Consider the following 26,894-nt stretch of genomic DNA (forward strand, 5'->3'; position numbering starts at 1 on the left):
CCTATACATTTATTGCTAAATCGTTAGGACGGTCTGAAAATCTCGTACCAAATGATTTAAACAAAAAAAAAAAACAAGCTATTAACGATTCAGACCATATTGAACACGCATGTTGAAGGTCATAAGAGAAGCCATTGTACAAAATTTCTGCCAAATCGGATGAGAATTGCGCCCTCTAGAGGCTCAAGAAGTTAAGATCCCAGATCGGTTTATATGGCAGCTATATCAAAATATTGACCGATTTAAACCACACATAGCGCAGTTTTTCGAAGTGATACCAAAACACCACGTGCAAAATTTCAGTCAAATCTGACGAGAATTGCGCCCTCTAGAGGTTCAAGAAGTCAAGATCCAAGATCGGTTTATATGGCAGCTTTATAAAAACATTAACCGATTTGACCCCTTTTACAATCCCAACCGACCTACACTAAGAAAAAGTATTTGCGCAATATTTCAAGCGCCTAGCTTTAGTCCTTCGAAAGTTAGCGCACTTTCGACAGACAGACGGACGGACGGACAGACAGACGGACATGGCTAGATCGATTTAAAATGACATGACGATCGAGAATATATATACTTTATGGGGTCTCAGATGCATATTTCGAGGTGTTACAAACAGAATGACTAAATTAGTATTCCCCCATCCTATGGTGGAGCGTATAAAAAAAAGATGCCGTGTGAGAACGTCATCCGATTTGGCTGAAATTTTGTACACGGTGTTCTGTTATAACTCTCAACTGTGCCAAGTACGTTCCAAATCGGTCTTTAACCTGATATACCTCCCATATAAGCCGATCTACTGATTGGACATCTTGAGACCCTTGAAGCCGCAATTTGTGTACGACTTAGTTAAAATTGTGCACATAGTGTTTTGTTTTGACTTCCAACAACTGTGCCAAGTACGGTGCAAATCGTTCCACAACCTGATATAGCTCCCATATAAACCGGTCACTCGATTATCCATGTTCGGTTCCTAGAAGCTTTAATTTTGCTGGTTTGACAATAGTTTGCATAAATTTATAGCAGAATCCATGGTGGTGGTTTTCCAAGATACAGCCCTGCCGAACTTTGCCCGCTTTTATTTGTTTTATTTTAGTTTTTATCGATTTTCGCCCACTGTGCAACGTCTCATCATTTTCCCCACATGCCTTAAACATGCTTTCACTTGGCGCACCGATTTTGTATAAATAAGGTCGTAGTCCAGAGACTACCGTAGCGCATAGGTTAATATGTCCGCATATGACGCTGCATGCCTTGGTTCGAATCCAGTCGAGACCAGCATCAGTGGTTTTCCCTCCTAATACTGGCAACATTTGTGAAGTAGTATGTCATATAAAAACATCGCTCCAAAGAGGTATCGCACTGCGGCATGCCGTTCGTACTCGGCTTTAAAAATGAGGCCCCTTATCATTGAGCTTAAAACATTAATCGGACTACAATCATTGATATGTGAGAAGTTTGCCCCTGTTCCTTAGTAGATTATTAATGGGCAACATTTGTATTTGTAAGCACGTAGTCCTATGTGTACCGTTATGATACCGAAAGCTATACTGACCTCCTGCTTACTTCCTTTCAGTAATAGCTTCGTCTTCTCAAGATCCGGATCTCTCAATAGAAATTTCGTCCTCCTACCGACCGTTGTGCTGTTTCACAGTGTTAAATGCGCGTTCGTACCCCACGTTCTTAACCGAAAGTCTTCGAGTTAACCAAGTTTATTGAAGGCAGTCCTCTGGCCTTCACTTCCAAATCGTCTGCCCTTTCATTCCCCTTACTCCTTTATGGATCGGCACCCGAATGATGCGGATTTTTTTCCCTAGAGAAGACTTTAATCTCCTCCTTACACTCCAAGACAGCTCGTACCCTTACAGTCCTGGTTGTTATTGCTCTTATAGCCATTTTACTGTCCGTAAAGATGTTCACACTCGACGTCCACGCGTTAGCACCACACCACCTCATGCATGCAGTGATCGCACGGATCTCTGCCTGCAGGACCGCATTATGGCCAGGCAGTCTAAAACAGATCTCAGTCGCTGGATTCTCAATATAGACCCCCAGGTCTACTTCTTCCAGATGGGAATACTAGTGTTCCGTCAGTTCAAGACTGTGCCGCTGGCAGCAGTGCCTCGCACTCGACCTCAAGTGTAGGCTCAGGTATCCATTCGGTAACCTCTTTCATTCTTTCCAGGTTTCCTAACATCGCCTCGACTATACTGCGATGTTAGGAACTAGCCAAATGTGGTTGTTATTTGGTATACAAAGTACACATGTACCACCCAATGCTCTTACTTTACTTTAATTGGCTATGACAGAACATTTGTTCCCCTAGCCGAATGTAGAATAGCCTCAAAAGCGTCTCTATCTTCTGCGCTCATTCTAAAATCTCTGACTCCAAGTTTCAAGGTGTCTCCCACCACTTGGTCTTTCCATCGGACTTTTGGTCTTCCCGGTTTGCATGTACCACCGTGTTTGCTTTCAAAAGACTTCTTTGCTGGAGCTTCTTCACCCATTCTGACAACATGCCCTAGCCAATGCAGCCATTGTATTTTGATGCGTGTAACTATGCTGTCGTCGTCATACAGCTCGTGGTTCATACGTCGCCTATATTCTCCATTATCGCAAACTGGTCCATATATTTTACGAAAATTAGTTGTCTCAAATACTCCAAGCACTGCCTCATCTGCTTTCACAAGTATTCATGCCTCAGAACCATATAACATCACGGGTAGTATCAGTGTCTTGTATAGTGCAATCTTCGTCTGTCGAGAGGTGGCCTTGTTTCTTTACTGCTTACTTAGTCCAAAGTAGCATCTGTTTGCTTCATCGCTTTATCTCAAACTGGTGTCATTCGTTTCGGTTACGGCGGTGCCGAGGTGGATAAAGTTACTGCCTATCTCAAAGTTGTGGTTCCCAACATTCCCTATTTTCTTTATCTGCTCGGTTGCACAAGGCGTTTTGGGAGTTGAAACCATCCATTTCGTTTTATCGCCATTTACTGCCAGCCCCATTTTCACAGACTCTCTTTCGATTCTTTCAAAGGCTGCAGTTACTACTTCCGGTGACCGACCTATGATATCGATATTGTCGGCATAGGCGAGTAGCATGTGCTCTCTTGATTAATGTGCCATGTCTATTCACATCTGCATCTCGCATAATCTTCTCCAGCAGGATATTAAAGAGATCACATGATAGGCTATCTCCTTGTCTAAAAACTCGTTTGGTATTAAATGGTTCGGAGAGATTCTTTCCTATTGTTACTGAGGAACGCGTATAAGCAAGTGTCATCCTGCAGAGTCTCATTAATTTTGCAGGGATACTAAACTCAGACTTGAAATACCTTTGAACGTAAAGGGGTATCGGAAGCGGCTTTGTAGTCAACAAAGAGGTGGTAGATGTTGTCGGGTTTTTTCCAGGACTTGGCGCAGTGTGAATATCTGATCCAGGGTGGATTTACCAGGTCTAAATCCGCTTTGATGGGGCCCATTTATCTCATTGACTTTTGGTGTTAATTTTTCACACAGCACGCTCGAGAGTATCTTGTATGCGATGGGGAGGAGACTTATTCCTCTGCAGTTGGCACATTCCGTCTTGTCTCCTTTCTTGTGTACGGGACATAGTATGCTGAGGTTCCAATCATCGGGTATGCGTTCTTCTAGCCAGATTGCACAGACACGCTGATGCATATGCCTTATCAGCGTGTGGCCTCCGGTATTAAATAGTTCAGCGGGTAATGCGTCGCCTCCTACTGCCTTGTTGTTCTTCAGTCGGGTCACTGCTCCTTGGACCTCATTTTGACTATACCATCATCATTGATTGGTTCTGCGGTATGCTCTTCGCCGCCAACGTCGGACGCTAGCAGTTGGGTAAAATATTCCTTCCATATCCTCAGCATGCTATCTGTTTCAGTTACCAGATTTCCTTCTTTCTCTCTGCAGGAGGATGTGCCTGCACCAAAGCTATCGGTGTGATGTTTAATTCTTTGGTAGAATTTCCGGACTTCATTCTGACTCCTGTACATCTCAATTCGATACCACTCCTTCATCTGGCGCGTTGCTACTGATAGCAGGGTTGCTCTATATGCCGCATTCTTAGCTTCAGTAGCATCTTGACACTCTTGGTCGTACCATGGGTTTCATGGAGGAGGCTTTCGGTACCCAAGTACGGATTTTGCGGCATTTTCCATGGAGTGGCAATTGTTTGCCACTGCGCCATTATAATATCGGAACAAGAAATGCTTTCATCAAGCAGTTGGATCAATCGAGTGGAGTATGCCGCTGCCATTTGTTGTGTTTGCAGCTTTTCCAGCCTCCGTGCAGTGTCAGATCGTACTTTCCTCGCCATGTTCAAACGGCTGCGAACCTTTGCTGCAACACGGAAATGATCCGATTCTATTTTCGCTCCACGGATCAATCGTACATCTAACACGCTTGGTTCCTCGTGTTTTGATCGGGTGACAGCCATGTGGCCTTGTGAATATTTTTATGTTGAAATCTGGTGCTACTAGCTACCATTCTTTTTGCCGCTGGGCAATCAATCAGCCTAAACCCGTTGCTGGACGTTATCTCGTGGAGGCTAAACTTTCCGACTGTTGGACCAAAGATGTCTTTCTTCCCTATCTTCGCATTAAAATCCCCCAGAACGATTTTAATATCAGGGCGGGGCAGCGGTTATATTCTCTCTCTAGGCGCTCGTAGAAAATATCCTTGGTCTGCTCGTCCTTGTCTTCCGTCGGGGCATGGGCACAAATAAGGCTGATGTTGAAGAATTTGGCTTTTATGCGGATTGTGGTTAGCCTTTCATCCACAGAAGTAGAGCTGGAGACAAGATGTTGAAGAATTAGGCTATCATGAGGATTGTGGCTAGCCTTTCATCCACCGGAGCAAAGCTGAAGACAAAGTGTTTCAGTCTCCGACTAACCACAAATCCTTACTATTCCTTCGTTTCTTATAGTAGTTATCAAAGTTTCCCCGGGGGCGGGTTACTGGCCCAGCGCCCCAACCACATGGGTTTTTGGAATTGCACATGTATCCCTGTTGTGGCGAGCCGCTTGCTACAAGATCCGACGCTCGCCTCCAAATTGCAAATTGCAAATTTTGCCCATGAACATTCCACTAAGGAACAGGGGCAAACTTCTCACATATCAATGAGTGCAGTCCGATTCAAGTTTTAAGCTCAATGATAAGGGGCCTCCTTTTTATAGCCGAGTCCGAACGGCGTGCCGCAGTGCGACACCTCTTTCGAGAGAAGTTTTACATGGCATAGTACCTCACAAATGTTGCCAGCATTAGGAGGGGAAAACCACCGTTGAAAATTTTTTCTGATGGTCTCGCCAGGATTCGAACCCAGACGTTCAGCGTCATAGGCGGACATGCTAACCTCTACGCTACGACGCTCGCCTCCAGCCGCCCCTAACCTGGGAACAGACGCTGATGTTGATCATTGTTTATTTGAAGGCGCCAATAACTCTCCTTGTCATCTCGCAACCTGTAGACGCGCCCGGTAGCTTTCAGCTAAGCTTCCCATGGTAACGATGGACACCGCACCAGTCGGAGCTGAAAGTTCCAGCCAGTGTGGTGCTCATAATTATCCCGTGTCGGCCAGGACCACACAATGCTCATATGGGTCAATTTTGTCTTACCCATACCAAAAGACGCTTCGATTAGATCATAAATAGATACAATCCTTGCATTAATTTCTTGAGTTATAAATTGGGTTTGTTGTTGGATATGTTAAGCAGAATCCATGGTGTTTGGAATGAAACTAAGTTCGCTTCGTCTGATATAGAGACGAACGGATAGACCTACGGATATCTCTAAATCTTCTTAGGTTTTAAAATTTTGTAAATGCTTCTTACATTTCTTCAAATACTGGAATGTATATCTTACTTCACTACCTTATTCTATTAATCAAATATCCTACAGGGAACAAAAAACACTTGTAACTGTTTGAGTAAATACCTAATTATAAACCCTATTGAAAGGCTATCTTTGTTGCAAAGATTCTGTTTCATTATTCCCTATGTTTTTTTTCATTTAGTACAACTCAAATGTGATTCACTTTCTTAAATTCTTTGTGAAATTGCATATTCCTTAGAAGGCGCAAGAAACATTCACCAAATCCCTTCTTCTGTGAACCAAAGTAGATAATGCACATCTATGCTATTGCCTTTGTTAGTGATAAATGTAGGTAGGCATTCCAAGGCTTTTGTTATTTCTATGTACATTTCCAACGAAATCTTTGGGAAAATTAATATCCTTCATTGTGGCAATCTCTAGGCATTGAATTCTTTCCTATTTCATTTTGCAGGCAACCGATGAAGGATATATCGAAGATATAAATGGCATATTAAATTGTGGTGATTTGCCCAATCTCTATCAGATGGAAGACAAGGCGACCATTATGGAGAACATGACGAATCTGGCCAAACAACTGGTAAGTAAGTGCTGAGCTGGAAGGGAAGGTAAAATAATGTTCTCTCTTCCCCTTACAACTAGAACGAGTGCATGTGGTAAAGCCATGAACTCATGAGTTTCAAAGCGATAGGATTTCTTAGTAACTTAACTAAAATTCAATTTATTTTATTTCCGTTTCCCCACCACAAATGAACTCAAACACATACAAACACACACATGCACTGGGGAACAACAACTGCATGCCATGATAATGATGATGATGACGATGATGCCACATGATGCATTACACCGCAATGATGTTGGCTGTTTATCAATGCTACTGCTGCTGCTGTTGCTGCTTGGGTAACTTGGGTGGCTTGGCGGTGTCCATGGCAATGCCATATACCAAACATATTATTTCCTAATTTGCGGTGCACAACCATGTCAACCAATGTCCTGTTATTGCTCTACAATAATGCACTGCCACTGCATTTCCGATGAACCATGATAATGATGATGACCATGATGATCCTTGCCGTTCACCATCCTGATATTTATCCTGTTGGGCGGCGGCGATGGCATGACTGCCGTTGTACTTTGAATGGAATCTCCTATGGTCGTGCTGTTGCATCTGTGATATTTTTGGAATGGCGGCGGCTGGGTTTTCATATTTCATTTTGGCATTTCTCCCCTGATTATGCACAAATCAATGGGATATGGAATTTCAAATGTTTATCTGATTACCGGAACCCAATATATGGCTTTCATACCTCATCTCAAAAATTTCATTGTGAATGAAATGCAATATTCTTTTTAATATGCTGCTATGGATGGGATGATTGAATTTATGATGCTGTGTTCCAAAGGCTAAAAATATCGAGCCGATTCCAAGTGAAATGCATGCCTTTTATATTGAACGAGTACGTGAGCAATTACACGTGGCATTGGCATTCTCGCCCATTGGCGAATCATTTAAGGAACGCATTCGAATGTATCCATCATTGATAAACTGTTGCACGATTGATTGGTAAGTGCCATGGGAGGGGGAGGAAAATGTGAAGTGGGGTTTAGATACATCTCTACAGTGGTTTAATCAAAAAAGAGAGATATTTCATTTTGCCCGTTAGAGCGAAGATCATTTGTTCCGCAATTTTCCGTTTACAGTCGAAACCCCATCATTGTGTCACGCTTTTGAGAAAAATTCCGATTAAGTAAAACTTGATGGAAAGAACCATAAATTTTTGGTATTATAAATTGCAATTAAATTCGCTAAAGTAAAAATCGCTTAAACGAAAATACCGCTAAGCCGAAAAAAAAAAATAAAAATTCGCGTCATAAATAAATTACTCAAAAATTTATTTTAAAATATCGCTTATGATTGTCTCTGACTTTTAAATAGTTCTAGTGAGCATTGTTCTTTTATAGCCACCATATAGGATGGGGGTATACTAATCTAGCCATTCCGTTTGTAGCACCTCGAAATATAGACCTAAGACCCTATAAAGTATATATATTCGAGATCATCTCGACATTTTAAGTCCATCTAGCCATACCCAAAATGTATTTACCCGGTAAATTGGGTAAATACCAGGGAATTTACCCATTTATACCCTGCTGGGTATAAATCTTATATACCCTCCACCCTGGATCGCATTCATCGAGTTCTTTTCCCGGCACCTTTTCTTAGGCAAAGGATTTCAGGTTATGAACCGATTTGAACACATCGAAATATCAATTTCCGACCTTACACAATATATATATTTCGGATTGTCGTAAAATTCAAAGACGATTTAGCGATGTCCGTGTGTCTGTCCGTCCGTCTGTTGTAATCACTCTACAGCCTTCAAAAATTGAGATATTGAGCTGAAATTTGGCACAGATACGTCTTTTTGATGCATGCTGCTATATTGACCGATTTTCCGATAAAGGGTCGAATGCCCATAAGCGCTTTATTTTACATCTGATTTCGCTGAAATTTGAAACAGGGAGTTGTTTTAGGCCTCCCGACATCTGACCCATATCGGACTATATTTATATATAGCTGCCATATACACTGATCTGCCGATAAAGGGTCTGAGCCCATAAAAGCTTTATTTATTACCCGATTTTAAACAGAGGGTTATTTTAAGCCTCCTGACATCCGACCCAAATATGGATCAAATTGGACTATATCTAGGTATAGCTGCCATATAAACCGACCTCCAGACAAAGGATCAAAAGCCCATAAAAGCTTTATTTCTTAACCGATTTCGCTGAAATTTGAAACAGTGGGTAGTTTTACGCCTCCTAACATAGGTCCCAAATATGCTTCAAATCGGACAGTATTTAGATATAGCTGACATATAGACCGAATAAAAGCTTTATTTTTTATACGATTTCGCTGAAATTTAAAACAGTGAGTAGTTTAAAACCACCCGCTATCCGCTATCCAAATATGGTAAATATCGGACTGTAATTAGATACAGCTGTCATATAGACCGATGTGCCGATTAAGGGTCTGAAGCTCGTAAAAGCTTTATTTATTACCCGATTTTGGTGAAATTTTAAATACAAAATTCAACAGTGACTTATATATATGAGCCCACTCAATATCCGTGTCGAATTTGGGTGCATAAGTTATCCAATTTTCACCGGATTGTGCCGAAAGGGGGTTTTCATACATACCCAAGGTGGTGGGTATTCGGCCGGGCCGAACTTAATGCCTTTTTACTTGTTTTTCGTTGAATTTTTATGAAAAATTTCTCCTAATGGCGATAAACTTTAAGCTCGTTTTCCGAGCAAAGCAATGAGTGAACACTTTTGTTCAGACTACTAAATAGAAACATTCTAAAGCCTCGAATAAAAGAAAATCTTAAGCCGTAGACTATCAATGCGTGCTGTTGTTCCACAGTTGATGGTGGAAGATACTTAAATTTTTGATTCCATTACACTTGACTGTTGTCATACCACCACCACCATTGAAGCTTGAAGTGTATGTACCATTGAAGCTTGAAGTGTATGTATGTCCGCTATCAGTGATGATTGCATTGGTGGCAATGCCATCAACAATTTTGAAGTCATAGATGCGATGCTGAAGCTGATGTGGAAGTTGCTACCGGTTATGGCCAGGATAGTGATGTCTTTGATGATGTGGTGTGTGACTAAGACTTGCCGCGAGCAACAGGAATAACACTTTTTTCCCGTTGCTGCTATTTTGAGTGGGGATTTTTTTTTCGGTATTTTTCTTCCGCCCATTCAATAATTTTAACCGTATTTTAACATTTCCTCTTCGAATCAGTGTGATTTATACAACTCAACACAATGAACATCGTGTCAGTGGAAGGCATCCGGAAGGGGAGCCTAGAATAAATGTTGTTGTAGCTACAACTACTACAGGGCTGTTGGGTCTTCCTTTTGTAAATTGAGTTGTATCGTTGGCATGGTTGCCCTTATTTGTGGTAGATATTTCACACAGTAAGTGTAGTTAATGTTGAAGCATTTAGGGTACAATATAGGATATGAGACATTTGTTGAGTGAAAATTTATTGGGTGGTGCTAAATGTTTTGCAGACATCCACCACAGATTATGTGCTATCCAAATTTCCTTGACCTAAAAAAAAATGCGCAAATGTAATGGTTCGGAGGACGCAAAATAACTCACTGCACTTAAGCCAACATTTTGAACGCTTTTAATGAACCTAAAACAGTAAATTGGTCAGTACGGCAGCTATATCCCAAAACGGTTAGATCTGTACTTGGTATCTTTGGAGTCGGTAATAACTTCGTTCGATTTATATCGATCTTTCTCAGAGATCGCACTATACGAGTTGCTGAAGATGGATTGTCAACCGATGAGTATACATTGACCGCAAGTGTGCCACAAGGCTCTGTCCTTTCCCCTTCCTTTTTTATACCCACCATCGTAGGATAGGGGATCATCTAAGACGATTTACAATGTCCGTGTGTTTGTTCATCTATCCGCCTTAAAAAATTGAGATATTGAGCTGAAATTTGGCACAGATACGTCTTTTTGATGCACGCTGGATAAGTTGTTGAACGGGCCAAATCGGACCATATTTGGATATTGCTGCTATGTAGACCGATTTTCCGGAAAAGGGTCTAATGCCCATAAATGCTTTTTCATCCGATTTCGCTAAAATTTAAAACAGTTTTAGGCCTCCCGACATCTGACCCAAATATGGTCCGTATCGGGCTATATTTATATATAGCTACCATATAGACCGATTTCCCGATTAAGGGTCTGAAGACCATAAAAGCTCTATTTATTACCCGATTTTGCTGAAATTTGCAACAGTGAGTTATTTTAAGCCTCCCAACGTTTGCCCTAAATATGGATTAGATCGGTTCATATTTAGATATAGCTGCCATATGGACTGATCTCCCGATAAAGGGTTTGAAGACCATAAAAGCTTTATTCATTACCCGATTTCGCTGAAATTTAAAACAGTGGGTTATTTTGAACCTCCCGACATCTGACGTAAGCCTTCTGTCCACATCAATTGTGGACAGGAGGCTTATAGATGAGACGCTCTCCCAGGATTTGTTGGCCATTTCCGAATGGGGTAGAATGAACAGAGTAGAATTTAACACATAGTAGACGCAGTGCTGTTTCTTGTCTCACAAGCGATTCACTGACCCACTACAATTGTCGATATCTATCGACGGTATAGTTATTGAGCAATCAGATGCTCTTGATGTTCTGGCGATGAAGACACAATGTGATGTCCGTTGGTCGAAACACGTATTAGAAGTGTCGAAATAAGCATTCAAGTGTTAGGGCTTTCTTAAGCGGTGTAAGAAATAGTTCACCTCTTCTGATCTTCTTAATATCTATATTGCCTTCATCAGGCCGAAGGTTATATATATATGGACAGGAACTCCAAAATCATCCTTGGATGACTGCTTTACCGAGTTCAACGGGGATCGATGGTGTTGATTGGGGGCATTAGAGTATCCAGTCGACTGAACCATGCATTACCGAGAAAATGCATTTTTTGCCCGAACCATTCGTATGTGGAACCACTTCCAGCTAATGTCTTTCCCACCGCCATTGACGTTCAGAAATTTAAGACGAATATCAGTAAACACTACTCCCTCCCTTCATAATTGCCTGCACTGCTTGACCGAGTTCAACGGAGATCGATGGTGTTAATTGGGGACATTAGAGTATCCAGTCGACTGAACCATGCATTAGCGAGAAAATTAATTTTTCGCCCGAACCATTCGTATGTGGAACGACTTCCAGCTAATGTCTTTCCCACCGACATTGACGTTCAGAAATTTAAGACGAATATCAGTAAACACTACTCCCTCTCTCCCCCTCCAACCATTAACTTTCCTAATTGCCTGCACTGCATATATAGGGAACATCCCCTGCGTGTTGGTTACGTGAAAAAAGCTGTGGTTCCCAACTTTCTATCCACTTGGTATTACATTCCCTCTTGTCTCCTTTCTTGCGTACGGGACATAGTATGCTGAGGCTCCAATCATGGGTTACGCGTTCTTCTAACCCCATTGCGTAGACAAGCTGACGCATACGCCAGCATGTTGTTCAGCGGAAAACCCGTCGGCTTTTGCTGCCTTGTTATTCTTTAATCGGGTAACTCCGATTGTACCTCATTTTGACATCGTCGGACACTAGCAGTTGGGTAAAATGTTCTTTCCACATCCTCAGCAGGCCATCGGTGTCAGTTACCAGATTTCATTCTTTGTCTCTGCAGGAGGATTTGTCTGCACCGAAGCCATCGGTTTCATGTTTAATTCTTTGGTAGAATTTCCGGACTTCATTCTGACTCCTGTACATCTCAATTCGCTTACACTCACGTCTTTCCATTTCCTTTTTCTTTCTGCGGAATAGACGTTTCCCCTCTCTCCTTTTCTCCCGACACCCGAGAGACAATAGGGTATCCAACTCATTTACCTCCTCGAAAATCGTCGAAAAATGGGCTGCCTGGTGCTATTCTAACGGTACAATCATGGTGTTTGTTAATTTGATATTCGTCTGCTTATTCCTGATTTTAGGATGTTTGATTAAGTGTGAGGCAGCCACTGCGGCTATGAGACTTAAGGCGATGGGAAACGGATACCTGAGATAAACCTTGAAGTCGAGTGCGAGGCACTGCTGCCATCGGCACATTCTTGAATTGACGGTACCCTAGTATTGGCATCTGGAAGATCATGTTACACAGATGGATCAAAGCTAGAGGAGAGAGTGGGCCTGAGAGTCTACATTGAGAACCCAGGCACTGGCAACTGTTTTAGACTGCCTGACCATGATACGGTCCTGCAGGCGGAGATCCGGGCGATCACGAAATGCGTGAGGTGGCGTGGTGCTAACGCGAGGGCGTCGAGTGTGAACATCTTTACCGTCAGCAAAAATTGCTAAAAGGGATATAACAACCCGGACGGTAAGGTATCGAATAGTCTTGCAGTGTAAGAAGGAGATTAACGCCTTCTCTGAGGATGGCAAAATCCGCATCGTTTTGGTGCCGAGCCATAACGGAGTAAGGGGAAATAAAATGGCAGACAATTTGGCAGTGAAGGCCAGAGGACTGCCGTCAATAAAATTGGTTAACCCGAAGCCTTTCGGATCGACAAAGTCCGAGTTAAGGGAGAGGGCGACAACTGCGCATGCAACATTGTGGAACAACGAAACGGTCGGTAGGATGGCGAAAATCCTATGCGGGGATCCAGATCGTGAGAACACGAGGCTATAACTGAATGGAAGCAAGAAGGAGGTCAGTATAGCAATTGGTATCATAACGGGACATATAGGACTACGAGCTCACTTATGTAAAATCGGTACGGCAAGTGATAGCATATGTAGGCCAAGCGAGGAAGATAATGAGACGTTGGAGCATTTCCTTTGTCATTGCCCGGCTTTCGCGTCCAACAGATACCGGTACTTTAGAGGTTACTTTATAGCTTTTAGAGCGCACAAGAAGCCGATTACTGGCTTAGGTGTATGTCCATTGTGACATGGGGCGGATTAATATCAAAACCCTCTTTTCAACCTAACCTAGGATATTTTTCAGAAATCCTAGCCTTTCAGCGAAATCGGGCAATATTGAGGGGTATGACAACTAAATGGGTTTCCAATAGGGCTCTTTTTGTACCCTCCACTAACTGTCCCCTATACTAATTTCGTCATTCTGTTTGTTGCACCTCGAAATAGGCGCACCGGCGCCTCTTGGCTGCAAATCTTAATTTCTGGTTCGATTTTCAAAATTCTTTTCTTTTGCTGGATAGTACTCAAAAGTAATACAAAAAATATTGGTCGTTTAAAATTTCAAACCGTGGCGCAGAGGTTAGCATGTCCGCCTATGACGCCGAACGCCTGGGTTCAAATCCCGGCGTGAACATGAAAAAAATTTTTCAGCAGTAGTTATCCCCTTACTAATGCTGGCTACAGTTGTAAGGTATCTTGCCATGTCAAAACTACCATGTCTACCAAGTGGTGTCGCTATGCGGAAAGACGTTCGGGCTCGGCATAAAAAAGAAGGCCCTTATCGTTGAGCTTAAAACTGTAATCGGACTGCACCCATTGGTAGGAGAAGCATCCCGTTCCTTAATGGAATGTTCATGGAAAATTTAGTAGTATATCAACAATAGCAACAATAGGGACCACCAAATTCGTTGCAAATCTGCAAACCTTAACCGTTTTGTAATTCCTTTTAATATTCTCACATAAATCCCAGTTATCATTGTTTTGCTGCAAGACCTGGTAGCACACCAGGAGCAACATCAGTTGCCTTAGCGAGCGGAATCAGCAGGTTGTCTGTCTCGGTACTAAATAGCAGGCAACAAAGTGCAAAAAAACACAGTAAAGCGGCAAAAACGTAGTCATGGTTTTCTCACTCCATAACATCTTCATTCTTTTGATATTTACCGAATGTGTCCGTTGGTGGACGTGCAAAAAAGTTTTCACAAATAAATAAATATACAGAAAAATCAAAGACTTTCAGCATCACGTTGTGAGGTGCCTGCCATTTTCAATAACGATTCGCTTCCTCTGCTCTGCAAGGAATTTAAAAAATGCCCAAGAAAAAAAACGAAATACCTACAACAATGACTTATTGGATAAGTTTTTGTGAAAAATTGATTTCCCGATTATTTTACAATTTATGAGTTGGTAGCTGGAAATGAAAAGCGGAAAAGGCATCAATTCCAACAGCGTTATTTAAAGAGAAAAATTATTTTCTCCTTCTTTTGTGTAGAAATTTAATAAAGCCATGTTTTGCTGATAAAGGCAATAAAACTTTTTAAATTTCATCTGCAAAGTGAATAATCAAAGGATGAGAAAGAACTAACGAATGGATGAAATATTAGAGATGAAGTGTAATAGTTGATTGTTATCAGTGGGTGAGGAAAGAGCTACAACTTATGATTCAATTAAGGAAAAATGTTGATATTAATGGATTTTGTTGATGAACGGGGGGCATCATTTAATTATACCAATATATTGGATTTAAATACTTCAACTTAATTGGCCATTACAGAAAATTTATTCCTCTAGCCGAACGTAGAATAAATGTCCAAGCAACTGGATCTGGATGTATGAGGGGCTGCTCATGCGTCTCATGCTCTAAAATGAGAAGTTGCAGGGGAGGATAAGTGCGCTGGACTCACTTTCTCCTCGCGGCGCATTGGTGGGTGAAGGTATCGTGGATGGGCGTCCGGCTGTTGCTCAATCGGTGCCTGATGCCCCCGCTGTCAACGCCAACTGGCACGTTTGTAGTCCCCGCTGCCCCCGTTGCCTGTGCCTTTTGCGAAACCGGTGGAGAAAAGGTCAGTGATCGTGAACGGGAATGGTAAACTGCTGTCGACTTTCACGGTCGACAGCAGTTTACCATTCCCGGGGTCGGAATGAGAGGCGTATCGGTGGAACATGCCGTCATAACTCCTAATGAGTTCAAGGCAGAGCTGTACTCGTTGAATTTGAAGGAGAAGATGAGCGCGGAGGTTTCCGTCGGTCCGTCCATTTGGCTAGTGCGCTTTGAAAGCCTGAGGACGGCTCAGTCAACCTCACCTGGAGTGTATTCCGAGGGTGGCGGATAAGCTGTGTGAGGAGGAAGCGTACGTGAAGTGGTTCCGATTCAACGCCCGGATGCGGGATGAGGTCTTCGCATGTCTTCGATGCATGGGATTTGTCCACAGGGTACGAAATTGTCGTGTGAGAGGTGACATTTGCCGCCGTTGTGGACTGGGTGGACACGTGGCTTCGGCCTGTCCCAACCCCGTTAGGTGCAAGAATTGTAAATTCAAGGGGTTGCCGACGGATCACATGATGATCTCCACGGCCTGTCCTTTACATGCTGGTTTGGCGGCTAAGACCAATGCGCGGCATTATATGGATGCCCAGAGTGGTGACGCAGTAGTTTGGTCATGTTATGCGCACTGGTTACTCGGTAGCGCTGATACAGGAATCGTATGTAGTGGATGGATTGCCGGGGGCATGCGAGTCTTTACTGACAGCGGGGTTGACTCTGCGATAATTGTAGATAACAGCGACTGTGCGGTGGTTAGCAATAGCCAGTGGGGAGTCTGCATTTGTGCAGAAGGACGGAGTGGTATGATGTTCTTGGCTAGCATCTACCTCCTCGATGTGTCTCTCAAAAATGATACAACATTCGCTTGGCCATGAGAATTCCCATCCTGGGTAGTTGTTCAGCGAATGGTTAACCTTGAATGAAGTCGGTGTGTTGAACATGTCAAGAGAGAAGTATACCTTTGATGGGCCTTCAGGCGTTAGTGACATTGACGTTACGGCTGCAAATGGTGCGGCATTTACTGCTTACCAGTTTAAGTGGAGGGTTTGTGACGAATTGCGATTATATTCACTTCCAGGGATCAACGTACTCGGGCTACTGCAGAGTGGGCTAGGTGCTGGAAAGATCGAGACGTGAACTGGGATCTTTTTGTGAAGAGTTTTAGAGAGACTGCATCAGCATTGTCTTTACATAACTTCAGAGCACTGACGATAGATGACCAGATTGCTAAGACAGACGAATGGGTGAAAAAGCTGAATGATGTGCTCATTGGTAGATGTCGTAAGACTAAACCGAGTAAGGTCAAGTGGTGGACCCGTGAGCTTGAAGCTATGCGGCAAAACGTCAGGCATTTGATTACCTTTCATGGCGTAGTGTACTTACGAGATTAGGCGAAATAGTTGGTCGGGAACTTTCTCTCTGGCGTAGTTACGTGGTTGGTGCTAGCGATACAGTTTAGAAGGATAATCAGCGTGGCTGCCCTCAGGGGTCCAACTGTGCTCCATATATTTGGAACCTTATGAGGGATCCCCTGCTGGGACGTCTCGCTGAGTGCTTTAAAATCAGTGCGTATGCAACCTGCTCGTCCTGATTGAAGGAAATTCCGAACTGGAAATCGCGGTGAGTTGGGCTTGGCACTGTGCTCGATTGGAGCGTCCGTGTTGGTGTTGACGTCACGGAGGACAAACCCTTACAAGTTGCTCAAGGACATTCTGTCGCAGAATCGTCCACCCACGATTCGATCTGACGAAGCTAGCTTCAGAAACGTAGCGCTGGTAAAATATCTGGGACTGACTGTTTCAGAGAGAATGGGTTTTCTGGTGCATATGGATCGAGTGAAGGACAATTTTACTTGGCCATGTGGCGGCAACGGGATTGTAACATTGTCCTGATACAATGATTGATAAAACGTACTGTACCACTATTCCTGATAGAAACGATTGAAACTACGATATCCCTGGTAGTAGAAGTTACATAGACTTCTATACGGATGGTTTCAAACTAGAAGACCTTTAACTGCAGGGATCTCCTCTGCAATTAAAGACGTGGTGGAATGGCTAAGATAAAATGGCAAAACGACCATTGATTAACAAATTTCTGAATACAATAACCGCCCTCGACCGTCTCCCGCGACCGCTCTCTCAAGGAGATGGCTGAACAGTTAAAAATTCTGATCCGGATGGCCTTTCCCTTACTAAAGGGTCATTTTTTAGCTATTAACTTTTTAGGAACACTGCTATAATCACTCACTCACGTTTCGTGTTTTGTTTCACTGTCAAGCATCTTCAGTTTGGTCTATAGTTTAACCATGAATCGTCTTACAAACGAACAATGATGGAAAATTATTAAATTTTATTTCAAAATGCGTTCTCTTTTAAGAAAGCCGTTCGCGCGCTTCTTCCATTTTATAAAAGAAGCTCATTTTTGGTAAATAAGCAAAATTTTCGATTTTCGAAAGAAGATCAGCCAGAAGCATTGCAAGAGCTACCAATGCACCCAGATAAAGTCACAGTTTGGTGCGGTTTATAAGCTGGTGGCATCATTAGACCGTACTTATGATGCGAATCGTAATGTAACTGTGAATGCTGAGAGCTACCGTGAGATGATAACCAATATTTTTATTTGCCAAAAATGCAAGAACTTGACTTCCGTGTCATGTGGTTTCAAAAAGACGGTGCCACACGGCACGCATAACAATGGACTCCTTGAGAGGCGAGTTCGGTGACCCTTTTATTTTACGTTCGGGACCGATCAATTGGCCGCCTAGATTGTGCGATTTAACTCCTTTGCACTATTTTTTGTGGGGCTATGTAAAAAAAAGGGAGGCCACCGTAGCGCAGAGGTTAGAATGTCCGCCTATGACGCTGAACGCCTGGGTTCGAATTCTGGCGAAACCATCAGAAAAAATTTTCAGCGGTGGTTTCCCCTCCTAATGCTGTCAACATTTGTGAGGTACTATGCCTTGTAAAACTTCTCTCCAAAGAGGTGTCGAACTGCGGCATGCCGTTTGGACTCGGATATAAAATGGAGGCCCCTTATCATTGAACATAAACTTGAATCGAACTGCACTCATTGATATGTGGGAAGTTTGCCCCTGTTTCTAAGTGGAATGTTCATGGGCGAAATTTGTATTTGTTTGTATGTAAAAGCTCGCGCCTATACAGATAAGCCCACTTCAATTGATACATTGGAAGACAACCTTAAAGCATTTATTAGTGAAATACCTGCCGAAATGTTGGAAAGAGTATGTCAAAATTGGACTAAGAGGATGGACCATTTGAGACGCACTCACAGTCAACATTTGCATGAAATAAACTTTACACATTAAATTATAGGACCGTAGAATCGATTCAAATAAAGATTTCATTCATTTTTATACCCACCACCGTAGGATGGGGTATATTCACTTTGTCATTCCATTTGCAACACATCGAAATATTCATTTCCGACCCTATAAAGTATATATATTCTTGATCAGCGTAAAAATCTAAGACGATCTAGCCATGTCGGTGCGTCTGTCTGTTGTAATCACGCTACAGTCTTTAAAAATAGAGATATTGAGCTTAATTTCGCACAGATTCTTTTTTTGCCCATAAGCAGGTTGAGTTCGAAAATGGGATAAATCGGACTATATCTTGATATAGCCCCCATATAGACCGATCCACCAATTTAGGTTCTTAGGCCCATAAAAGCCACATTTATTATCCGATTTTGCTGAAATTTTGGACAGTGAGTTATGTTAGGTCAGTCGACATCCCAATTCAGTTTGGCTCAGATCGGTTCAGATTTGGATATAGCTGCCATATGGACCGATCTCTCGATTCAAGGTTTTGGGCCCATAAAAGGCACATTTATTGTCCGATGTCGCCCAACTTTGGGACAGTGAGCTGTGTTGGGCCCTTCAACACCTTCCTCAATTTGGCTCAGATCGGTCCAGATTTTGGGTGTGTTAGGCTCGTCGACATTTTTCTGAAGCTTGCCCAAATCGGTCCAGATATCCGATATCTCGATTTAAAGTCTTGGCCCCATAAAAGGCGCAATTGAACAATGACTTGTACTTATAAGTATTTGGTCTAAATCGCATCATATGTCTATATAGCTGCTATGGGGCATAAGGTATGCATTTTTCACCGGATTTTGACGAAAGGTGGTTTACATATATACCCGAGGTGGAGGGTATCCAAATTTCGGCCCGGCCGAACTTAACGCCTTTTTACTTGTTCTGAACTATATATGTGTGTGTTTTTTTTTTTTTTGAAAAACATTCCTGTAGCTCTTAAAAATCACCCTTTATATCCCATAGCCAGGGAGCACATCTTGTAGTTTGACCGGTGATACATTATCAGGTTCCAGCATTATAAGGTAGTGGAAACTTTTAATCGAAGAATTCTTTATTCAAAAGAATAGCATCTGCAACCCTTCGTTTTGCTCAACTACACTGCATGCCCCTTGATCCTTAGACATGCAGTTTTAAGTGAGCCTTTTGTGACGTTCGTGGACCTCCGGACCGTCATATCAATTTTCTTCAAAATTACCAATACCTGTAAATGTCTACTAGGGAAAGCATCCTGAGCCTTCTGCCTGTCCCTAACAAAAAGGGGAGGTTTTGTTTTCTTCCTTTCTTAAAAATGTCCTTTATTACAAATCACGAGATTTTATTCATATTCTTTCACTATGCCTTCCACGATTTCTCTATTTGATTTATCCATTTGGCAAATCATCCTGCAATCATTCACAAACATATTCCCTGAACATAATTGACAGAAGAGTACAAAGTCCAATGACTTTGCAATCATTGCGGTGTGCGCTTGCACTATGTATATCCTTAAAGGACACATTACACGAATGGCTAATTAGCAGTTGTAAATGACTTTTACAAAACAATGGCATTGTGGCAAATGTGTCACTGTCAGTGCACACAATGCGATCCGACACAATATTCACTTCTGCACGTTTAACCCATAGTGTCACACATTGAGACGGACGTACCATTGTGGTAGATAGGATGAATGCAGTTCACAAAGGAAATTCAATTTCCATTTATATACTGCACCAGACATGAGTATGGGCCACCGAATTGACAAACCAAATCAACATTCAAGGGCCATTTACAAAAAGGCCCTAGGTTATATAATACTTTTTGAATAGATTTCAATACAAATTTAGTTTCCATAGAAAATTTTATTAAAATGTAATTTTCCTAAAAATTTTCTAAAATTCTTGACGAAATTTAATTTCTATAGGCAATTTTTAGGTCCCTCTCTTATCAAATCGAACCCTGCTGCAATAAACATATATATACACACACAAGCACGCATGAACACCTCACAGATACATGGTCTCATTCAGCATTCATAATCGATCAATGAAGTGTAAATCTCACACAGCTCATGCGATATATCCTTTAAGAGCTTCAATACAATGCTCCCACAATACGTAATCCTGCCCATTGATAGTAAAGACATGACTGAAATATTCAACAACTTTTCAAAGTTTTATGGATTTGCGTCCTTTCTTTTCAGACAAAATGTTACACCACAATCAGCCATTATTCACACCGAACTCACAAACACACACACACATGCACCTATTGATTTTGGCGCACACATACACGCTTAAAGATAAACGCTGATTTGAAAATATCGAATACGGCATTTCGGGAAGCGCTACATGTAAGATGAAGAAATCTTAAGCTAATATTACTGTTAGCCAGAGTTGCCATGGGCTAAGTTCAGCTGCATCTTGGTTACCCACCACCACAGATTTTGGCACCAATTTACACATTATTTGGCCAGTTTATGCGGCGATTTTTTTAAAGAAAGCTATTTAACAAATGGAAGGCTTTCAGGGGCCGATATTAAATCGGGGGAATGGTTCGAATGGGAGCTTGATCTTCTTGCGAACATGTCCGAGAGACATTTCGTGAGTGTTTTGATTAAGCGTCCTCAGTGGACGTGTTCGTGACTAAGGTGTATGTCCACAATGGCATGGGGTGAATTAATATCCGCACTTTTTTTTTCATCCTAACCTAAGCCAGCGTAGAAGCCTCAATGTTTTCTTGATTTGATCCGAATTCTGTAAGTGAAGTACACTTATGGCTTATAAACATATAATGCCGGACGTTTATCAATCAGAAGAAGGACGGTTGTTGTGGCTTTAGATAGTATACCAATCGCCGATTAAGTGAAATGCCACCCCCCTCGGATATGCTAGTGGCCGAGAGGAAATTCCGAGACATTTATTAGGAAGCAGCCGCTCGTTTTATACCAGCCGATCGAATACCCCAAGTGCGGTCCAATTTCCCGGCGCAGGCAGTGGTACTCGTAGACGAGCGTGATGGGATTCGATGTATGGACCACACTAACTCCAGAATTTCAGACTGCATAACACAAAAACAGCTGTGCATGTCATCACCGCCGTGGCTTCAATCAGCCTAGGCCAAGTGGTAGGAAGGTCCTCGTGGCACTGGACCTATCGAAAGCCATGCCAAATTATTTGAGGACATCACCTATACGTCCCTCCAGCCAGGCCTGAAACGCTGGGTCGCGAATTATGTGTGTGGTCGCCTTGTGGATAAGAAGTCGAAGCACCGTAGAATGAAAGAGGGAATTCCCCTAGGTGGGGTGATATCTCCGGCACTGTTTAACCTCTACCTATCCTCCATTCCACCCCCTCCAGAAGGCATAGAGATCGTAAGCCACTTACAAACTTCATAAGTGGACTTCACATTCCAAATTTCAGCCAAAAACTATGTTATTAAAATTCTCAAGTAATCCAATCGGGGGACAGGTATCTAAGGGCTTTTTTGCTAGATTAGACAAAACGTTTTCCTCAAATCACCTACCCCCTATTTATTGACATGATGGTAACTCTATCACACAACTTCTTTCACATCCTCATTGGGTGTGCGAAGGATGAAAAAATCTGTTGCAGCATCCAACTTGTTAAAACAATTTTTCATCCTTTTTTGGTGGTTTCCTTCAATATTATCTCAACATTGTTTTTTCTCTTTTCATATTTTTTCTTTATGCAACTCCGCCCACCCTCGTCATCATGCGGCATGCAACTATGACTTTCCATGGATTTAACAAACGAATCCGTCCACAATATATAGGTATATGCCATGGCCGGTAGACGCTTTGGAACGTGTTGCGGAATATTTTATTAGCTCCATGAAATTGGGTCAGTCGCACGATACAGATGATGCGGATGCCAATAAGTCAGTCGAATCAATCGAGTCCAAGGAGAGTTCAAAAAAAAGTTTAGAGGATGTTCAAGAGATTGTACTGAGTGACTTGGAAAAGGAATTGGTAAAATGTGTAATGCATTTCAATCAATCTGTTATTGATGCAAGTGAAAAGTAAGTTGTTTTCTACGTTTGTCGGCTAACACACATACAAGTGAAAATATAGACATTGGGTGTATTTCTTAAGAGTGACAGAACCTGCGTTTGGACACAAGACAAACTGAATGAGTAAAGAAGAGTAGAGCAGAGTAGAGTAGAGTAGAGTAGAGTAGAGTAGAGTAGAGTAGAGTAGAGTAGAGTAGAGTAGAGTAGAGTAGAGTAGAGTAGAGTAGAGTAGAGTAGAGTAGAGTAGAGTAGAGTAGAGTAGAGTAGAGTAGAGTAGAGTAGAGTAGAGTAGAGTAGAGTAGAGTAGAGTAGAGTAGAGTAGAGTAGAGTAGAGTAGAGTAGAGTAGAGTAGAGTAGAGTAGAGTAGAGTAGAGTAGAGTAGAGTAGAGTAGAGTAGAGTAGAGTAGAGTAGAGTAGAGTAGAGTAGAGTAGAGTAGAGTAGAGTAGAGTAGAGTAGAGTAGAGTAGAGTAGAGTAGAGTAGAGTAGAGTAGAGTAGAGTAGAGTAGAGTAGAGTAGAGTAGAGTAGAGTAGAGTAGAGTAGAGTAGAGTAGAGTAGAGTAGAGTAGAGTAGAGTAGAGTAGAGTAGAGTAGAGTAGAGTAGAGTAGAGTAGAGTAGAGTAGAGTAGAGTAGAGTAGAGTAGAGTAGAGTAGAGTAGAGTAGAGTAGAGTAGAGTAGAGTAGAGTAGAGTAGAGTAGAGTAGAGTAGAGTAGAGTAGAGTAGAGTAGAGTAGAGTAGAGTAGAGTAGAGTAGAGTAGAGTAGAGTAGAGTAGAGTAGAGTAGAGTAGAGTAGAGTAGAGTAGAGTAGAGTAGAGTAGAGTAGAGTAGAGTAGAGTAGAGTAGAGTAGAGTAGAGTAGAGTAGAGTAGAGTAGAGTAGAGTAGAGTAGAGTAGAGTAGAGTAGAGTAGAGTAGAGTAGAGTAGAGTAGAGTAGAGTAGAGTAGAGTAGAGTAGAGTAGAGTAGAGTAGAGTAGAGTAGAGTAGAGTAGAGTAGAGTAGAGTAGAGTAGAGTAGAGTAGATTAAATTTTTGATCTAAATTTGCCCACAAACTATGTTTTTTCGCAAATATAAAATGTTCAAATATAACATAATACACTTTAAAGTAGCAGTCTGTCATCAGACTCACTTACATCTTTTCATCCAATTTGATAAACTCACACAAACAGAAGAAGGAAAATGCCTTGTAGTTCCTACCGTTGAACCACCCAGATCGCCCACTAACTTAGAAGTGTTCTCTTCGCTAAATCATACAAGTTCTCTCTAAGAAATGAGAACCTTTTACACCTTTTTCTTCAAGAGACGATAATAATATCCATATTATGGCAATGAACCAAAATAAAGGAGACAGTACACTATTTCAGAGAATTTCCATTTTCTGAAAGTGCAACACTCAGGATTGTGTTTTGTTGAACAGAAAATTTAACTTCAAATCAAGCATTTTGGAAAGGGCAAGAAAGGCAATTCTCGCCACTGCGACCTCTGCTGTGAGGCTAACTGAACTTTCTCTTCGGTTAATATGGCTACTGACACTGAGTTATCCAGATACAATGCCCGATGTTCCAGGCAGTGTGGATTACATATTGCCTGAGTCGCTTTTAGCAAAAATGTACTGTACCACTATTCTTGTTGAACCCATTGGAACTACAATATCCCTGGTAATAGATGTTATATAGACTTCTATGCGAATGGTTCCAAAAAGACGACCAGGTGGGCTGTGGGATGCACTGTAAAGAACTTGGACTGGTCAAATCGAGAAGATTACTCCTTCACTGCAGAGTTTATCAAGCAGAGATCTTTGCAATAAAAGAATCGGTGAAAGGCTAAGACGTAATCTCATAACGACGATTGGCATAAATATTTTCTCAGACAGCTAGGCAGCCATGCCATTAAATTCCTGGAGAACGTAATTCTGAATTCAAAAACCACCACCGATTGTCAGAGGTCTCTCAACAATATGGCAGAATAGTCCAAAATTCAGATAAGCTTGCAAGGCTAGAAACTGCCTTACACATTGCAGGGGAACTGGGATCTGTGGATATGCCTCTAACGACATGTAAATCTAGATTTGAAGGGGTCTATCGATCTACTGTTGCTGGCTACAACAGACTTCTCGGTCATGGTGCTGAAATACTGTAGGTTGCAAATAATGACTTCTGCCGAAGCTGTGAGGACGTAGAAGAAGTAGAGACTTAATAACATCTGTTGTGTATGTCAGAAGGATTTCTACTTTAGGTTCTCTCTTGCTTGAGATCTTGTGGGATGTGAACGTTCGCAAGTTGTTGGGCTTTTTGAAGCGATCTGAATGGATCTCAAAAGCATCTTGCCTATTCCTGTGGTATCACAATGGACAAAAAAAATGTGGGTCAGCCAACAACGTAAGATTCGCCTATCGAGCAGTGCAGGTCATACTACAATATAACAGTTACAAAAACTAACCGCCAAAATATCAAACTTGTTATACCTTCCACCATAGGATGGGGGTATACTAATTCCGTTGGTAAGATATCTAAATATTGATCTGAGGCCCAACAAAGTACATATATTCTTGATCGTCTTGACATTATAAATCGATTTAGCAATGTCCGTCCGTCTGTCCGTTAATGTTTTCATATAGTTGCCATATAAACCGATGCTGGATCTTCTTGAAGAACTAGAGGTCGTAACTCTTATACGATTTGTCTGAAATTTTGTACAATGACTGAATCGATCCATAACCTAATATAGTTCCCATATTAACCGATCTTCCGATTTTACTGCTTGGGCCCCTATAGGGCGCAATTCATATTCAGTTTGACTGAAATTTTGCACAATAACTTCTTATATGGTCTCCTTCATCGAAACCAAGTGTGGTCCTAATCTGCCTATAACCAGATACAGCTCCAATACCATAGCAATCCTTATCCACTATCCTTTGTTTATCTATAAAACCGGGCAAGGAACTTGACAAATGCGATCTATGGTGGAGGGTATTTAAGATTCGGGCCTACCGAACTTGGCACGCTTTTATTTAAGTTAGATTAGGTTGGGTTGAAAAGAGGGTGCAGATATTAGTCCGCCCAATGCCACTATAGACATACACCTAAGCCAGTAATCGGCTTGTTGTGCGCTCTAAATACTTAGAAATATACTCGAAAAAGGAAATGTAAGTTAGGAATTCCGTGCTACCTACAAAATCCTTAATTGTTTTATATGACACACCACTAAGTTGGTTCATGTCTGGTATTGTATCTCCACCTTAGTGCCAGTATCTGCTAGACGCGAAAGCCGGAACAAAGAAAATTCTCCAACGTCTCATCATCTTCACCGCATGCCCTATACATGCTATCACTTGCCGCACCGATTTTACATAAGTGAGCTCGTTGTCCTATGTGTCCCGTTATGATACAAATAGCTATACTGACCTCCTTCTTACTTCCTTTCAGTAATAGCCTCGTCTTCTCATGATCTGGATCCGCCTTAGGATTTTCGCCGTCCTACCGACCGTTTCGCTGCTCCACAATGTTACATGCGCATTCGTCACCCACTCTCTTAATTCGACTCAAAAGGCTTCGGGTTAACCAAGTTTATTGACGGCAGTCTTCTGGCTCTCAATGCCATATCATGGGCCCTTTCATTCCTCCTTTCTCCGTTATGGCCCGGCAACGAAACGATGCGCATTTTCCCATCCTCAGAGAAGGCGTTAATATCCTTACACTGCAAGACTATTCGTGACCTTACCATCCTGGTTATTATTGCCCCTTATTTTACTGTCGGTAAAGATGTTCACACTCCACGTCCTCGCGTTAGCACCACACCACTTCACGCATCCGTGATCGCCCGTATCTCCGCCTGCAGGACCGTAGTATGGTCAGTATAAAACAGATCTCAGTCACTGAGTTCTCAATGTCGAGCCCCAAGCCGACTCTGTCCTCTAGCTTTGATCCATCCGTAGAACATGATCTTCCATGTGGCAATACTAGAGTTCCGTCAATCCAAGACTGTGCCGATGGCAGCAATGTCTCGCACTCGACTTCAAGGTTCATCTCAGTTATCCAATCGGAAACCTCTTCCCTTCCTTCCAGGTTTCCTATCGTCGCCTCGATTATACCGCGATGGTATGAGCTGCTCCCTCAATCCATTCTCCCATCGCCTTAAGTCTCATAGCCGCAGTGGCTGCCTCACACATAATCTGTATGTCAATGGGTTGGATATTAAGAATAGTCTCCAGTGCCCTAGTGGGCGTGGTCCTTATCGTTCCGCCTATGCCAAGACAACATGCTGTATGGTCCTTATGTTGCACTTTTTCTCCATAGCAGTCCACCAAACTACTGAGGCGTAAGTAAGTATTAGTCTGATCACGCTCCTGTAGAGCCAGTGGACTATACTCGGATTCAGGCCCCATTTCGAG

General features: G+C 42.2%; 1 protein-coding gene across 2 annotated transcripts in view; it reads left to right on the plus strand.

The window, feature by feature from the left end:
• The window catches only part of LOC106086176 (dynein axonemal heavy chain 3), a 430,123-nt gene that overhangs the window by 259,473 nt on the left and 143,756 nt on the right, over nt 1-26,894 (plus strand). For both annotated transcript variants that reach the window (XM_059360617.1, XM_059360618.1), the window contains 3 exons: nt 6,304-6,429; nt 7,256-7,416; nt 22,272-22,517. In XM_059360617.1, the coding sequence (XP_059216600.1) occupies nt 6,304-6,429; nt 7,256-7,416; nt 22,272-22,517 (533 nt within the window). The remainder of the gene's footprint in view (nt 1-6,303; nt 6,430-7,255; nt 7,417-22,271; nt 22,518-26,894) is intronic.

Source organism: Stomoxys calcitrans, chromosome 1 (assembly GCF_963082655.1).
Source record: "Stomoxys calcitrans chromosome 1, idStoCalc2.1, whole genome shotgun sequence".
Lineage (NCBI taxonomy): Eukaryota > Metazoa > Arthropoda > Insecta > Diptera > Muscidae > Stomoxys > Stomoxys calcitrans.